The sequence below is a fragment of the Dendrobates tinctorius genome, unplaced genomic scaffold (genome assembly GCF_039654945.1).
Source record: "Dendrobates tinctorius isolate UK_male_01 unplaced genomic scaffold, ASM3965494v1 ptg000163l, whole genome shotgun sequence".
Classification (NCBI taxonomy): domain Eukaryota; kingdom Metazoa; phylum Chordata; class Amphibia; order Anura; family Dendrobatidae; genus Dendrobates; species Dendrobates tinctorius.
Window position 1 is genome coordinate 4,696,764 of NW_027361830.1, and position 13,443 is coordinate 4,710,206.

General features: G+C 39.9%; 1 protein-coding gene across 6 annotated transcripts in view; it reads right to left on the reverse strand.

Moving 5' to 3' along the window:
• Nucleotides 1–13,443, reverse strand: part of GMDS (GDP-mannose 4,6-dehydratase) — a 944,793-nt gene that overhangs the window by 753,919 nt on the left and 177,431 nt on the right. For all 6 annotated transcript variants that reach the window (XM_073550144.1, XM_073550143.1, XM_073550145.1 and 3 more), the window contains one exon: nt 2,779–2,866. In XM_073550144.1, coding sequence (XP_073406245.1) covers nt 2,779–2,866 — 88 coding nt within the window. The remainder of the gene's footprint in view (nt 1–2,778; nt 2,867–13,443) is intronic.

The window sequence follows — 13,443 nt, forward strand, 5'->3', positions numbered from 1 at the left end:
GGTTGCTATGCTGCACTTAAGACATCCTAGCAATATTCTAGTGTGTGCCCAGGGAATTGTTTCCTTTAACCCTGAATACATTGGGCCGATTTGTCTAATATGAAAAATTAGCCATTCAGTACAGGAGTGCTATAGACATATAGGCAGCAGAGCTGAGCGGATCTTAAAAGATTTTAAATTTGCCAAATTGTGTGGCTTTTACAGGAAAATATGATTACTGTATGCAAATTTGTAAATAAAAAAAGTGCATATTTTGTTTGGGTTGGTGGACAAGATTTAATTTGTCCAACAGGTCAATTAGTTGTTATGGAGCAATTACTGCACTGCCTTACACCTTATAATAGAGGAAAATGCTAACAGTCATATATAGAGAACAGGTCTAGTATAGGACTCATGGGAACAGCAGTTATTACACAGTAAACCCTGGCAGCACCAAAACAGATGTACTATACAGAGCTACACAAGATAAAAAAGAAAAATCAATACTTCTAAGTTTTGGCGGTATCATGCAGTGAGCAGTCTTTCGTAAGCTTGGTAAACCACGTTTAACAATGAAATCCTAATGTATGAACAAGTTAACTGACACCACACAACCAGTAAAGTATATGAAACACACTATGGTCTCATATCTCCCCATATTACAGCACCATGTATGAAGCTGCAATGAGGCATACATAGCAAGCAAGTCAATTTACCCTACTGCTTGTGTATCTCCGATTTTATATGGTTCCATTTTGTGCTGAAAGTACTCCTCCCATCAAAGATTTTATCCTCTTAATATATTGCAGCCATCATATTATATAGCGCTGTCTACTTACAATTGCTCATTTTGCCTTTCTACCAAGTGAATTCTTTTTTCCATTAGGTCTACACATCACGTGATTATAAGCAGACTAGTTGAATACTCCTAAGCTCTATGTAGAAACATGAAGTCTCCAATCCCCAAGTGAGTCATTATTAAAGCTACAACTGACTGCAAATTCCTTCGCAGGGGGGAGAAGAGAAGGTGGACCTGAGCTGCACTCGAGAGTGCACCATTGCACACAGGCATTACTCAGTCATTTCAAAATAGAAAGTTAGCTGCAACGCTCTATAAGGACTTCCAGGAACCAGGTCATCGTTCCTACATAGATCTCCAAGGAGCCCACTTAGAATAGAAGGACGGCATTGACTTGAGTGAAGTAAAAAATATTTTTATTCTGCAAAATACAGTGTAACATTTTGACAATCCCAGTGTTTATCAAGTATATACCATACTGCAATCAGCAGATTTAAATAGCATTACTAATTAGTGACACACCAATAGGAACAAGCATCACCTCCCTAGGGGTCTCAGTTTGGAGTAGATTTTCCTTGGATATTCATTATAATATTTATATTTTGCTGTGTTTTCTAATTCAGTAGTTTTATTGATCTTTGTTTTTCCAATTTTTAGACCATCATCTATGGGACATCAGAGTGAGGTTGACAGGAATTTCTGGTGGGCGGTTCTGTGGAAAGGTCAATTGGTGCCTTTTTGTCTCCCCTCTGTGGGCTTTGCCTGTACCTCCTTTTTTGATTATACTTAAATGTTTGTTTCCCCTTTATCCCCACTCATTTCTTTGTGTTTTTTTTCTTTTGACGTTTCATTATGCATCAATGTTTCTTTACCTTTAACATGCAGGACCCAAAGTCATGTGACCTCTATTCACAGGCAGGTGACTTAATCACCATGGTACCAATAAAGCTCTTCTCCTGATTGGACAATACAAGTGTAGAGAGTAGTGATGAATGAGTATACTCGTTACTAGAGACTTCCCGAGCATGCTTGTGTGATCTCGGAGTATTTTGGCGTGCTCGGAGATTTAGTTCGTCGACGCAGCTGCATGATTTGCGGCTGCTAGCCAGCCTGAATACATGTGGGGATTGCCTGTTTGTTAGGAAATCCCCACATGTATTCAGGCTGTCTAGCACAGGCAAATCATGCAGCTATGGTGACAAACTTAATCTACGAGCACATCCAAATACTTGGAGATCAAGAGAAAAGAGTATACTCGCTCATCACTAGTAGTCATTTGACAGCCTGATGCAATGAGATCCAGTCTAGGAACGCAAGATATCAGGTTGCATAATGTTACATCATATCCGGGGGGGCTGTCCGGATTGGTGGACTTGTTGCCATACAGTTAGGTCCATATATATTTGGACAGAGACAACATTTTTCTAATTTTGGTTCTAGACATTACCACAATGAATTTTAAACAAAACAATTAAGATGCAGTTGAAGTTCAGACTTTCAGCTTTCATTTGAGGGTATCCACATTAAAATTGGATGAAGGGTTTAGGAGTTTCAGCTCCTTAACATGTGCCACCCTGTTTTTAAAGGGAACTAAAGTAATTAAGGAGACCTCTTGTTATGCCTACACACCAATGACCCCCGATCACGTGACTGGGTTCAGCGGTGCACATATTTCCGGCCCGACGTCCGGAAATACCATAGCGCACTGTATTTGGCAGAATAAAATGATTTTTATACTTTGCTCAGGTTTGAATGCTGTCCTATTCTACTGACGACTATTCAGTAACTGGTCTAGAGCTTGGGAAAAAAAACTAATATACTCTAATTCTAATTAAAATTTATGTTTTAAAAGCACATATATAGTTAACACATTGTCCATTGCATAGTTTAAATGCCTATATAAGGAAAAATGGAGTATATGTATTTTTTTTTTTTTAGATATTCTCTGTCTTATAGGAGACCTGAATAAAACAGTAAAATGAATACAGAAGTTGCCTTACTTCCTTCTATATGAGCTTGTGGATTCTTGTACAGATGCTCAATCCTCCCAGTGTTGAAAGAGCTTGATCGACGTACAATGCCATGCACCTGTGAATGACAAAACCACAAAACATGGTTCATCCCTTGTGACTGACAGGTCCACATCGTCAGTCGTCTTGGAATGTGTGATAAATCAATCCTTTGATTCAGTGCTGAAAATGTCATTTTATAGGGTTTTTTCTCTTGTGTCTTTACAAACTAACTATGCATTTTAAGATTACAACAAACAAATTAGGTGCCCAAGACGTCAACATAAAAGGAGAGATTGCTCCAGTGGTAAGAGTTTTCTAGTATTCAGCTATAATATCACATAAGTATATGAGTTGGAGGAGGTTTTGTTTGTTTTCTTTAGTGTATTTGAGGAAGAAAACTAGTCCAACTATGATCCCCATTGATCTGTACATGTAAATGATATACAGTAATATAAATAATAGACTCAACACTAGGGAAGAACAAACAAAGGAAAATTTCATCTGTCAGCTATTTTTTCCTTTCAAAAGCCCCCGATTAAGTGTTCTCATGTCCTCATGACTGTTTTGTGTTAGACATTCGGCAATCATGTCCTGAGCAGATCATGGACACCGCATCATCCTTCAGCAATGTGATGAAAGACTTCAGGAAAAACCCACTCTGCCAGTCTGTTGGCACCGCCGTGAATCATGCTCACGGCAGATATTCAGAGACCCTCTGTGCAGTGTGGTAGCCTTCGCATTCTTTCTTTCCCGTTTTGTTCTCTCCCTTTTGAAGGAATGTTCACGGAGAAAAGAAAAACTTGTCAACTGGTTAATCTGTGACAACAAGTATTAATGCAAGGAGTGATGAAAGCTGGGGTTTTCTGCAGCTAATACAGGTGTAATATAAACATTATGACAAGCCAAAATGTGTGCAAAAGGGATAATCTGGGGAAGAATGTGAGATAAGACAATCTTTAGGTCTTCACGCAGACAGTTAACTCTTTCAAGACAACTCAAAGAAGTCATCATCCACAAATGAGTATTTAAGGGATATAAAGCTCAATGCATGGTGGCCTGAAGGTGACAAGTACTACATGGGGGAGGGAAGTTAGTTTTATTAACTGAAACTTTATTTTTTGCTTTGTTTTTAAGTACACCATCCTAAATCAACACTATGCATTATATGAACCAGTACCCTATTAAATCGTGTCACAATAAGACTATTTACATGCAGTAGCATTGGCTTTTTTTTTTGCCACAATCGAAAAGGGATCGTCAATGTTTTTGCTACAATTTAGAAACATTGTAGGAAAATAAAACCACACAAGGCAGCTGCAACATGTGAAGTAAACCATAATATACAGTAATTATCTCGTACATGGACTTTTTGCAAAGCAGCATTACATGGAAAACATGAGGCTAAGGAAAGTCAGTTACTCTATTTTGTTAAATAGCTGCAACTACATTGAGCGTCCAACAAGTGGTTCAGGCAAAAAAAAAACAAAAAAAAAAAAAAAACAACCCAGCATTAAAACACTACAATAATTATAACAAGGGTTGTCTTTTTACAGCAAAAGTGCAATATTTTTACGCCTTTTATGAAAAGAAACCAAATTGATACAGACTGAAATCTTAGATTTCACATTGTGCACTCAACTGAGATCAACAAGGGACCCAAAGGTGATCATATTTTTATTATTAACTCCTTAACCCCCCAAGGGTGGTTTGCACATTCATGACCGGGCCAATTTTTACAATTCTGACCACTGTCCCTTTATGAGGCAATAACTCTGAAACGCTTCCATGGATCCTGGTGATTCTGACATTGTTTTCTCGTGACATATTGTACTTCATAAACAAAAAGCACAGAATGACAAATGTGCAAAAATACCTTGCAATAAGACATATAACAGTAGTCAGCAAGTGCTGATAAAAGGTAATAACAAACACAGGGTATTTAGTCTATACGTTTTTTTGCAAAAAAATGTATAACAAGCTGCCTCACCAACGTCAAGGTAACCCGTATTGAAGCAGTCCCTATCTAATGTATTTAATACCTGAACATATGAACTGTATCTAAATGAGCAGGATTAAGACAGGCGCTTTCTGGTATGGGCACGTGATGCAAGATAGCTCCTTATGTGCATGTCACACAAGAGAGGGGTGGGGTCTCTCAAATCATGCATAAGCACGAAAAAAACTGGATTAAAAACACACATGTGACATGCACAATGTGAACAAGTCTGTTGGACCATGTTCACTCCACCCTGACTGAAACACAAACAAAAAGCACAGAATGACAAATGTGCAAAAATACCTTGCACATTTTGAAAAAAAACTTATAGACTAAATACCCTGTGTTTGTTATTACCTTTTATCAGCACTTGCTGACTACTGTTATATGTCTTATTGCAAGGTATTTTTGCACATTTGTCATTCTGTGCTTTTTGTTTGTGTTTCAGTCAGGGTGGAGTGAACATGGTCCAACAGACTTGTTAATATTGTACTTCATGCTAGAGGTAAAATTTTATTCATATAACTTGCGTTTATTTGTGACAAAAAAAAAACGAAATTTGGCGAAAATTTTGCAATTTTTCAACTTTGAATTTTTATGCCCTTAAATCACAGAGATACGGCACACAAAACTTAATAAATAACATTTCCCACATGTTTACTTTACATCAGCACAATTTTGGAACCAACATTTTTTTTTCTTAGGAAGTTATAAGGGTTAAAAGTTGACCAGCGATTTCTTATTTTTGCAACACCATTTTATTTTTACGGACCACATCACATTTGAAGCCACTTTGAGGGGTCTATATGATAGAAAATACCCAAAAGTGACACCATTCTAAAAACTGCACCCCTTAAGGTGCTCAAAACCACATTGAAGTTTATTAACCCTTCAGGTGCATCACAGGAATTTTTTAAATATTTAAAAAAAAATAAAAATGAACATTTAACTTTTTTTCACAAAAAAAATACTTCAGGTTCAATTTTTTTTATTTTACCAAGGGTAACAGGACAAACTGCACAATAACTTTTGCAGTCCAATTTCTCCTGAATACGCTGATACCTGATATGTGGGGGGAACCAGTGTTTCAGCGCATGGCAGAGCTCAGAAGGGAAGGAGCGCAGTTTGATTTTTTTCAATGCAAAATTGGCTAGAATTCAGATCGGACGCCATGTCACGTTTGGAGAGCCCCTGATGTGCCTAAACAATGGAAACCCCCCACAAGTGACCCTATTTTGGAAACTAGACCCCCCCCAAGGAACTTATCTAGATATGTGGTGAGAACTTTGAACCAACAAAGGCTTCACAGAATTTTATAACGCCCAGGCGTGAAAATAAAAAAATCATTTTTCCACAAAAATATTTTTGCCCCCAATTTTTTATTTTCCTAAGAGTAACAGGAGAAATTGGACCCCAAAAGTTGTTTTGCAATTTGTCCTGAGTAGGCCGATACCCTACATGTGGGGGTAAAACACTGTTTGGGCGCATGGCAGAGCTTGGAAGGGAAGGAGCACCATTTGACTTTTTCAACGCAGAATTGGCTGGAACTGAGATCAGATGCCATGTTGCATTTGGAGATCACCTGATGTGCCCAAACAGTGGAAACACCCCCAATTCTAACTCCAACCCTAACCCCAACACACCCCTAACCCTAATCTCAGCCCTAGCCCTAACGGGAAAATGGAAATAAATACTTTTTATTTTATTATTTTTCCCTAACTAAGGGGGTGATAACGGAGGGTTTGATTTACTATTTATGGCAGTTTTTATATTTGGCAGCTGTCACACGCTAAAAGACGCTTTTTATTGTAAAAATAGTTTTTGCATCACCACATATTGAGAGCTAAAATTTTTCCATATTTTGACCCACTGAGTCATGTGAGGTCTTATTTTTTGTGGGACGAGTTGACGCTTTTATTGGTACCGTTTTCGGGCACGTGACATCTTTTGATCGCTTTTTATTCTGATTTTTGGGAAGCAGAATGAACAAAAACCAGCGTTTCATGAATTTCTTTTGGGGGGTGCGTTTACACCGTTCCACGTGCGGTAAAATTGATAAAGCCCTTTTATTCTTCGGGTCAGTACGGTTACAGCGATACCTCATTTAGGTCTTTTATGTTTTGGCGCTTTTATGCAATGAAAACAATTTTATATAAAGCCATTTAAGCCTGTACTTTGTTGCGAATATTTTGTGCATTCTTCTGCTGTGTGTTGGCATACGGCTGTACACATAGGACATATGTTTTTCTCCTTGCTTTGGTTATTTATGATTACCCTATTTATATTTTCACTGTCCCGTGTTCTGCTTGCTTCCATGTTGTCACTATTCATTCTTTTTGTCTAATAAAAAAATCTCTTTATGCTATTTACCATATATGGAGCCTCTATTGAATCAAGGAGTAATGTTATTATACATCTATACTTATGGTTATTAATAGGTGAAGGATATTTATTTTTGAGGTATTACTGACAATTTTTGATAGATATTTATATCCTTCTTCCTTACCATAACTACGTCTACCCTTGATCCCCCTTTGACCTTCATGGTCTTCTCTTTTTTGGTTTTCTATGTTTGTGGTCTAGAGGTTTTCTTCCACTTGACCATGTGGAATTTTGTTTTGGTTATATGAGGAATCCAGCTCCCTGCAGGACCCCAAAGGTCCCCATCGTCATCTTGGATCCGGGGACCTGCAGGGATGGAGCCCCCCGCAGCAGCGCTGCACATTACGCTGCTGTGGGGGGCTCAGGGAAGCACGGAGGGAGCCCCCTCCCTGTCGATGCTTCCCTTTAACCCCCGGTACACCGCGATCGTGTTTGATCGCGGTGTGCAAGGGGTTAATGTGTCAGGGGCAGTCCGTGACCGCCCCTGACACATTGTGCCGGGTGTCAGCTGTGATAATCAGCTAACAACTGGCCGCGATCAGCGGCGCTCACCACATGGGCGCCGCTGATCGCTGTGACGTACTATCCCGCCCCTGGGAATTAAGTCCCAGGGCACATTGGTAGGATAGTACGTCGCAAATCAGCAATGGAGAAATAACATAAAACATAACTTTTAATAATTAATATAAAAGCTACCAAAGATAATAGTGCAAAATAAATCACTAGATCAATTGCCACAGACCATAATGGAGGTAACTGTATAAGTCTCTGTAACAGATTACTACCAATATATACATGTGGCTATTCCAAGTCCAAAGATTTGAAAAGATTGGACCAAAAAAGTGCTTGGTCTAAATCAATAAGAAGATGACCAAAAAAATGAACAGTTTCCTTATCAGAGGAACTAAAAAGACCTCTACCCTGTAAAGGTTATCAAGGAATATGCCTATTCATGTATATAAAAAAGACATCAAAATAATAAAGCCATCAACTTAATGTGAAAAGGAAAGATCTCACCACATGAAGATGGAAGATGTCCAGGGTCAGATGTCCCATCAGAGTCATGTCAGGTCAGGAAGAGAAAGGGGGGTTCGCCCTATTCAAGCCCTGTTTGAGCTACAAATTCTAACACCCATGACTCACGCCCTAACAAGGGCAGTCCACATCTAATCCCTATAAACCATAGCCCTACAAAGTCCCTGTGCATCCCGACGCGTTTAGTCACTTATTGACTTCAGGGGACACAAATTGGGCATCATCACAGAGTATACAGGCTGCCTCCTAAGATGACAATTGTCATCTTCCATCTTCATGTGGTGAGATCTTTCCTTTTCACATTAAGTTGATGGCTTTATTATTTTGATGTCTTTTTTATATACATGAATAGGCATATTCCTTGATAACCTTTACAGGGTAGAGGTCTTTTTAGTTCCTCTGATAAGGAAACTGTTCATTTTTTTGGTCTTCTTATTGATTTAGACCAAGCACTTTTTTGGTCCAATCTTTTCAAATCTTTGGACTTGGAATAGCCACATGTATATATTGGTAGTAATCTGTTACAGAGACTTATACAGTTACCTCCATTATGGTCTGTGGCAATTGATCTAGTGATTTATTTTGCACTATTATCTTTGGTAGCTTTTATATTATTAAAAGTTATGTTTTATGTTATTTCTCCATTGCTGATTTGCTACTTTGTATCGTGAGAATTTGTGGGTATATAGTCCACTTTTGTGCTGCATTTCTTAGGATAGTACGTCACATGACAGAACGGGGTTAATGGTTATCCTTTTCCTGTATTACAAATTTCAAGCCAACACATCTCTAGAATAAATCTGATGAATGTCTTCCTGTACATATGCCAGCCACATTGTAATACACTGCTCAAAAAATAAAGGGAATACTTAAATAACACAAGGTAACTCCAAGTCACTCACACTTCTTTGAAATCAACCTGTCCAGTTATGAAGCAACACCGATAGTCAATTTATCCTACTGTTGCTCAAATGGAACAGACAACAGGAAGACATGATGGGCAAATAGCAAGACAGCCCCTATAAAAGAGTGGTTCTACAGGGATTGACAACAGACCATTTCACTGTTCTCATCCTGTTTTGGTCACTTTTGCATTTTGTCATTGCTCTGACCCCTAGGAGGTGTGCAGTAGAAATCTACAGGAGTTCCTCAGGTAGTGCAGCTCATCCAGGATGGCACATCAATGTGAGGTGTGGCAAGAAGGGTAGCTCTGTCAGTCGGCACAGTGTCCAGAGCATGCAGAAGATGCCATGAGAAAGGTCAGTACACCAGGAAATTTGGAAGGGGTCATAGGACAGAAACAACCCAGCAGCAGGACCACTCTCTCCTCCTTTGTGCAAGGAGTAACAGGAAAAAGAGTGCCAGAGCCCTACAAAATGACCTTCAACAGGCTACTAACAACCATGTGGCTGCTCAAACTATCAGAAAGACTCTATAAGGGTGGTATGAAGGCCCGACTTCCACAAGTGGGTGTTTTACTTAGAGCCCAACACTGATGCAGGGTGATCGGCATTTGCAGAGAACACCAAGATTGGCAGATTTGACATGGTCGCCCTGTGCGCTTCACAAATGAGAGCAGGTTCACACTGAGCACATGTGACAGACGTGAGAGTCTGAAGACGCCGTGGAGAACATTCTGCTGCCTCCAACATTCTCCAGCTTGACCGGTTTGGCAGTGGGACAGTAATGGTGTGGGGAGGCATTTCTTTAGAGGGCCGCACAGCCCCCACAGTACCCTGACTGCCATTAGATTCCAAAATGAGATCCCCAGACACATCGTGAAATCATATGCAGGTGCACTGGGCCCTGGGTTCCTTCTGAAACATGACAATGCTCTGTCTCATGGGGCTGAAGTATGTCAGCAGTTCCTGCATGATGAAGGCATGGATGCCATGGACTGGCCTGCCTGTTTCCCAGACCTGAATCCAATCGAGCACATCAGGTCTCGTTCCATCCACCAACACCACTTTGCACCACAGACTGTCCAGGAGTTGACGGATGCTTTAATCCAGGTCTGGGAGGAGATCCCTAAGGAGAATATCTGCCACCTCATCAAGACCATGCCCACACTTTGTAGGGAAGTCATTCAGGCAAGTGAAGGCCAAACGCACTACTGAGCATCATTTTCTTGTCTTGAGGCATTTCCACTGAAGTTGGATCAGCCTGTAAATTTGATTTTCCACTTTGAGCATCATTCCAAATCCAGACCTCCATGGGATATCAATTTTGATTTACATTGATCATTTTTATGTTTATTTGTTCTCATCGCATTCCAATATGTAATGAATAAACATTTGCAACTGGAATAGTTCATTCAGTGATATCTAGGATCTGGTATTTTAGTGTTCTATTTTATTTAAGTGTTTTTTGTGATTGCCTTTAAAATTGTCAATTTCTTGGTATGAAATATTACCACACAAAAAAACCCTGAACTTAAAAGTTTCCATTTTCCACCAGAAAAATCAAGGAATCCCAGTGGGGAACATCAAACATGTAACTATAGCTGTGAGTGCACTCTTGACAACCCCTTCTGAATCCCTAGGTTATGGTTATCCTCCAGTCAAAAAACAACACATGCTCACCTATGCTGCTGGTGCTATTCCAACTGTGTCAGCACTGGTTCTCCCAGTGATTACTTGACATTGTTATGTCAAGGGATCCCTGCAGCCAGTGCTGACATCACTCTGCCAGCCTTTAGACGAATCACATACATCTGGAAGAAATGAGAGGAGTGCTGGGAGAGTCAGTGCCAACACTCTGCACCTTTCTTTCCTTACATAATAGTCATAGTTCTCTCACCAAAAGGAGTGTTGAAGAGTCTGGCTGTGATCCTTTAAATTCTTTCAAGGGACTTCAAGTCTATGACCCAAGAGTTGTAACCAAGATTGTAGATCTGTCCGAATGTTGTTAGGTCACCTCCACAGGATCAAGTTTCATTTATCCATCTCCATTTTGTACTGTTTTGTCTTTTGTGTAGGTCCAATTTATTCCACCATGTTTGTAGGTTTGTAGCTTTGTAAGCATTGTACTTTTGTACATTAAATCGTGAAATTAATAAGGTTGTTTCTTGCGGCTAATCCTACCTACAACTTTGCAGAGGGAGCGTATAGCCTAGATGTGTTTATACCCTGAAGAAGCCAGAGTACTAGAAGTGGAGAAACTCTAAAGTTGCATCCGAGTCACAAGAGCAGTGCGTGGATGATTGCAAGTTACTTTTTCTCAAATCCAGCCTGACCGAAGGTACAGTTTTTCTCGACTTCCCTTTCAAACAGAAAAATTACTTATAATAAGCAGGAAGCATGTACAAGATAAGGAAATGCTAAAAAGGTACTACAGTAACTTCTTGAAACAAGAATCAGGGTGTGGAACCAGGGCTGTGGAGTCGGTAAGCCAAACCTGCGACTCCGACTCCTCAATTTCCCTTACACCGACTCAGACTCGACTCCCACATATATTGCTTATATTTAAGTGAAACATTTATTGTAGTACAATGTGAACATCAGACATTTAATCATTTTTATGATACAATAAAGATATTTAGATAGAACATAATATATATTAGAATACAACTTTAGAACACAAAACTAATTGTAAATATGTAATACACTATGTAATATCGAATATAATAGTAATATATATAAATATTACTATGTAATAAACTTCTTTGCCACTTACATAGCTTAACAAAAACATACTAAATAACATTTGTGCAGTCTATGAATTTGTTCTAAGAAATAAAATTGCCTCCATCAGATCCTCCTTCATAGATGACCTCAAATCTGAGCTAATAATTTTAAGGCCAGAGAACAAACCTCTCTACACTAACTTGGGTTGGAGGCAAAGCCATAACCACATGGGCAACATCTCTAACAAATTCCGGGTATAAAGGAATTGCCTCATGCACAGTCAGTTTTGATGAACTGTTGAATTTTTCTATTTCTTTGAGAGCAAGTGAAACATTTTGCTGAAATATGGTCTACAGCTTGGAGAGACGGAGTGAAATCTTTTTCCTTGCGGCAACGCTTTGCCTGCTCCATGTCATCCAAATACTTGTCAAAGTTAAACTCCTCATATGATGAGGATGAAGATATGGCAGCAGCAGCACTGTCAGGACCCAAGTCCTCTTGCGCCTGGCAGTCCTCCTGTAGGCCACTCATCCTAACTGCTACCTCAATCAGAGCTTCTTTTCCTTTAGTAAGCTGTTGATCATCAAGCAGTATACAATGACTTGGGTCCACAAACAGCTGCCAGAAAAATTTTGTTTTCCAATAGCTGTGTCTCTCTCCATTTCATTGAAGCAGAAATGCCATCTGCGATTAAACCTCCTCTTTGGGACAGGCAAAATAGCAAGTTCTTCCACTCCCTTATGAAAATGCCAGGAGTTAAATCCTCCGCTTGTAATTTTTTAGTCACGGTAAATGGGTGATTGAGCAATTCCTTCAATTCATCCACCTGTGTCCATTGACCTTCATTTAGGGTTACCTGAGGGGTTGCCATATCTTATAAGAAACGGTTTTCGTTCAAGCAATTGCTCAATCATTAAATAAGTGCTGCCCCACCAAGTGGCTTGATCGACAATTGCCCCTTTCCCAGCACGTCTCTTCAAGATGGAATCAATTTTAGGGGTTCTGGCGGCAAGAAGCAATTTCCTCACTTTTCCAATCAGATTTCCAGCATGTCCCTCTTGCAGACCATCTCTTATTGCCAGCTGCAGCATGTGCACAACTTTCTCACTTTCTCCAGCTCGGGGCCCAGGAATCTGTTCCTGTGCAGGACAGGCTCCCCTCCCTCTCCTCTCTCTGGTGAAGACGGCAGTAGACAGGACAGAGGAGGGTAGATTGCACCCTGCAGTCTGGAGCCGGTGCAGGACAGGAGCACTGCAGCATACGAGTTTTGATAGGTGCGTCCCCCTGCTTCTAGGGGGGCAGCTGCCCCTCGCTGGCTACGGCCATGATTCACACACAGCGTTTTTGTATTTCAGTTTTTTGCAGTAAAATGCAGTGACTCTGGGCATCCCAGCAAAGTCAATGGGTTTCAAGATATGACATTCAGACTTGTGAGGATCCGTTTTTGGGCTGAATGAGCATGTCAGTTTGTGTGGCGTTTTTCTAATCTGCTTTTGCTATTGAAAACATTATCTATGAGCTCAAAAACCTTTCAGGTGATGCGGTTTTTTAAAAAGCTGATCTGCTTTTGCAGCTGAAAAACGTATCTGCAAAAACGCTTTGTGTGAATGTAGC